General features: G+C 35.1%; 1 protein-coding gene across 1 annotated transcript in view; it reads right to left on the bottom strand.

Annotated features, from left to right (window-relative positions):
- The window catches only part of LOC109824347 (SEC12-like protein 2), a 19,823-nt gene continuing 15,758 nt past the window's right edge, over window positions 372-4,436 (bottom strand). Inside the window, exons 8-10 of the mRNA XM_020390928.1 lie at window positions 1,708-1,824; window positions 1,240-1,307; window positions 372-1,139 (exon numbers count right to left, since the gene is read on the bottom strand). Coding sequence (XP_020246517.1) covers window positions 1,036-1,139; window positions 1,240-1,307; window positions 1,708-1,824 — 289 coding nt within the window. The 3' untranslated portion in view covers window positions 372-1,035. The remainder of the gene's footprint in view (window positions 1,140-1,239; window positions 1,308-1,707; window positions 1,825-4,436) is intronic.

Genomic DNA, 4,436 nt, shown 5'->3' on the forward strand with positions numbered 1-4,436 from the left:
CAAAAAAAAAGGTAGCAATTTTAGGAATCCTATTATTTAAGGAAATGAACCAAATTTAGGCCTAAAGGCAAATCATAATCCTAAATTTGAAAATTGAACTTCTATTAATGGGATAGAAGTGTTTTCCATTCTTAGTTAATGTTATCTCAAAGTTTTTCTAAAGTGAGGTTATTTCCAACAATTAAAAAGAGCTCTATTATAAATTTTTATCTCAAGCTTCCCATTGGAAAACATAATAATTCTCATAAAACTGTCATAGCTTGAGTTCTCCTAGTAACAAGTCGACAAATGATGAAAAAATATATGCTTGCTTCGAGAGAGTCTTCTTGAGTTGGGAAGACTGCTTCGAAACTTGGGTGTGATGACCAAAGTTAAGAAAGAACTCACTTATTATTATTGATGATTGATTGATTGATTGATGAAATACAGACATTTACTGTATTACAGCATTTTTCAACCCAATGAACTTCCACCTCTTTTATGCAATAGAACATACTTATGTCAACCGTTGATAATGATGGCATCCCGATCTGTTCAAGGGATGTGTTGTCGATAGCAGAATACAATAAGTCGGCAGTCATTCTTGCTTGCAGCGGGTGCTCCTGAAGTGAGTGATTTCTTTGCCGATGACTAATTGCAGTCTCAAGCTTCTTAATGGATAAAGAGACGTGCGTTCAAGCGCTTCACCCAGTAACAGCAAATAGACTTCAGGACTTTTGTTTCACTTTTAGATTATTGCCGTCAGCCTTGCTCCATGCAAATATCTATTTTGCATGTATTATCACTTTGTTTAATACAGTTTCTCGGCTAGATGCCTAGATTCACGTCCAAGAAACAAACACTAAAAATACTTGCTGAATGTATCATTACATGAGAAGGTGAACTGAGCATGTACCAAAATGTTCATGTCGATAAAGGTGAGCAAGGATGAAAAACTACAGTTGTGTTACTCGTATGCATGAATTCATAAGACCCCCGACAGATTTTTTGCCAGCCAAGACAAACTATCACCCTTCAGCCATGGATTTGTACACATTATTGGTAGGGAAGTTGGGACTGCCACAGGTCCCTCCGATTCAACAAGTAGTACACAAGGAAGGAGAACAATAGAACCAAAAGGATGAGCATTATATTCATCCCTGTCAAAAAAAAAGAAAGGAAAAGAAAAAATCACACCGTTAAGTCTTCAGATAGACACGTGTGACCAATAGACATCAAAAAGCTTTTGTATTTGCATACCATTCTTCTTTTTGTCTTCAATTAGTGTCACTCGAGCCGTTGAATCGAAAGATGCAGACAGTAACACCCTGCAATCGAGATGAATAAATTAAGCACAACCTTAAGCAAGGGAAATATGTTTCAGCAGCCTACTGTCTTCAATTAGTATCCTCAGCTTATGAAGGTACTTTTCACGGTAGCTTTTTCAAGTTTCATTCTTCTTTAACCACATTATAATTTATAGTATCTATTTTTATCCTTAGATATATCCAAGTGACAACTTTGTTGTACAAACTATTAAGGAATACCAGGAAAATGAAATTTCAATGTAAAGCAAGACTGAGAGTTATGCTGTAGACCACATAAAATAGCACCCTGATAAGGCACCCAGCCAAAAAAAAAAAAAGAAGAATCGTGAATACTTTCATGCCTGTGATTGCTCTTTCATCAATGCCAAATGCACCTTGAGCTGAGGGGCAGAGTACTAACCTGGAACCTTGGGAGAATGCCAATGAAGTAACAATGCCAAGATGCGCCTTCTTAACTGTTGTCATTGGCTGCATGTTTGAAGAATTTATGATAATGACGTCTCCTTCGAAAGTCCCTCTGTAGAACGACAAAATTGGAAGTTAAACTATATTTGTTCCACAATGAAGCAGACAGTTAATAAGAAGCAGATACACAGCATTACTTAGCTAAACTATATTTGCTCCAAACAATGGAAAATGGTAAGTTATTAGGTAGCAGATGCACTACTTTACTTCGTCAGTACATGAGATGTATTTTATGGTCATTTATAGTACCTTAAATCATTAATATTTAATACTAGTCCCTCAAATCTTCACATTGATATTAGTCCCCCAAATTGCCTTAATATTTTAATATTAGCCCTCTAGTTGGTGTTAAAATGGGTGGCGAATATTCCAGTTTCTTTTAACTTTTTTCTTGAATGGACAATTATACACCTAAAGTCACATACCAAAACCCGGAACCCTTTAAACTTAAACCCGTTAAGACCCCTCAAACCCTAACCTGTTTATTCAAAACTCTAACCCATTTCACCTTCTTTTCTAGCAGTACGTTATTTCACAATAGCAATGGAGGGAGGCTTGAAGAGGAAGGATCACTGAAGATTGAAGAGGATTATAGGTTTAAAGTTAGAAAAACCAAAAAATAGTGGGGGGGGGGGGGGGGGGGGATTGATATTCATCCATGGTTACTCAAAACCCAACTATGGTTTAGGGTTTTTAACAGTTGAACTAATGAAAGGACTAAGATCCAGCATAAAAAGGTAATTTGGGGGACTAATATCATAAAAATGAAGACTGGGGAGACTAATAAGTAATATCAAAATATGAAGATTTGGAGTTCTAATATCAAAATACTAATGATTGAAGAGACTACTATCGAAAAACCCTATATTTTAACTAGTTTATTTCCTTGCCTGGAAAGGGACCATCCGAAAGAAACAGACTTTTCAAATCAGAATAGTCGATACTGGATACCATTCTGCATCTTATTTTTTGGGCTCACATTATGAGATGGACAATGGGTCCACTTAGCTTTTTAATGACATACAAAGAAAATACATGAGGATAATTCCATGCACTTTTAATACATCTAAGTACAATCATATAATTAAGGTTTGTATTTGTAAATTAAGGTAACAAGTGACTTTCTGTACAATTTTACATCCATAAGTTAAAATCCAACTCAATTTATTTTATTCAAACATCTGAGAGCCGAAGTGTTTCCATAAATCTAGTTGCAGAGAAAGTAGATCACAAAACTCATTTTGACTTTTTAATGCGCTTTTCTTAACTGGATTACATTAAAATGAATAATAAAACACATTATGAGAGAGATATCAACACAAGTCTTAAGTAACACTTTTGCTTATTCCCTTTCCTAGGCCTCAATGAGGCACAACGAAGGTAATGGCCTTCCTATATTGTTGGAATATTGCAAATTAGCTCGCATTGGTAATGCCAATATTGGTTTTCATCGAGTTGCTTGAAAGTGATGCAAAAAACGGGGCAACATAGAGTGCTCTCCATTTCCATCAAGCCGGCTAAAGATTTCTTGTCAATATAATTATTATTTAATCTTAAAAATATATATAATTTGTAAGACGCACATGATAAACGTAATTTGCAATATGATGTAATGTGATGTAATATTCATCTCAAAGAATCATATTCTATCGCTAGTTGCTAAGCATATCAGTCTAGATAGAGAAGCAAAAGAAATATAATTGATTGTAGTACATCTTGCTTAGTGAGATAGTTGGATGTGACTGTATCGGTAGTAATTAAGTTATCAGACCTCATTTCTACTAATAAGAAGCATGTTAAACAAAGTCATGGCCTGTGTGTGTAGGTTATAACAAAAGTCCACCAGAAAAATAAGGATGACCCAAAAACCAAACATTTGGAAAATAAACTAATAGAGAGCACAGACGAGCCATTTCCATTCACTTACAAAGGGCAACCAAAAGGAAGCACAATATTCTCTGTGTTCACTCCTTTTTTGTGTGGTTAGGAGGGATTAGTTTGGGGGGAGGGGGACAATAGAAACAAACATAGTAAACGAAGGCTAAAACTTAGGCCATATTTGGCAATTGTGGATTATAATCCACTTAGCTTATAATCACTTTGTACATTACAAGCTAAATTGTTTAGTAAATTCAATAGATTATAAACCATTTCCAGTAGTTAAGTGTTTGGTGAATGAGTGGCTTATAATCCACCTTTGTTGTAAAAAACTAAAAATAACCAAAAAGGATTTTGGAGATGGAGAAACAGGGCTTTAGAATTTTCTGAAATGCTAAGGGGTAAAATGACCTTTTACTCGGTCAAACTGTGAGGCTTATTAAGGCACCAAAAGAAACAATGGGTTACCCCAGCTTATTTTCTTGTCTTAAAAGCCAAAATAAGCAGATCCAAACATGTCTCAACGACTTATAAGTCACAAAAGTGGCACATAATCCACTTTGACTAGTTACCAAACATGCTCTTAATGACGTCCATGAATCTTTTATTCTCATTGCTTCAGTAAGTAATTCCACAGCTGTTAACGCAAATTAGTGTTTTTATCATGAAATTGGGTGTTTTGTATTAAATTTGTAACTGATCACATAAAAGATTCGGGAAAGAAAAAACACAATTCATTAAGACATTTCAGAGAAGTTAGATTCTTTTGGCTTCTCTTGGTTACCA

Source organism: Asparagus officinalis, chromosome 1 (assembly GCF_001876935.1).
Source record: "Asparagus officinalis chromosome 1, Aspof.V1, whole genome shotgun sequence".
Lineage (NCBI taxonomy): Eukaryota > Viridiplantae > Streptophyta > Magnoliopsida > Asparagales > Asparagaceae > Asparagus > Asparagus officinalis.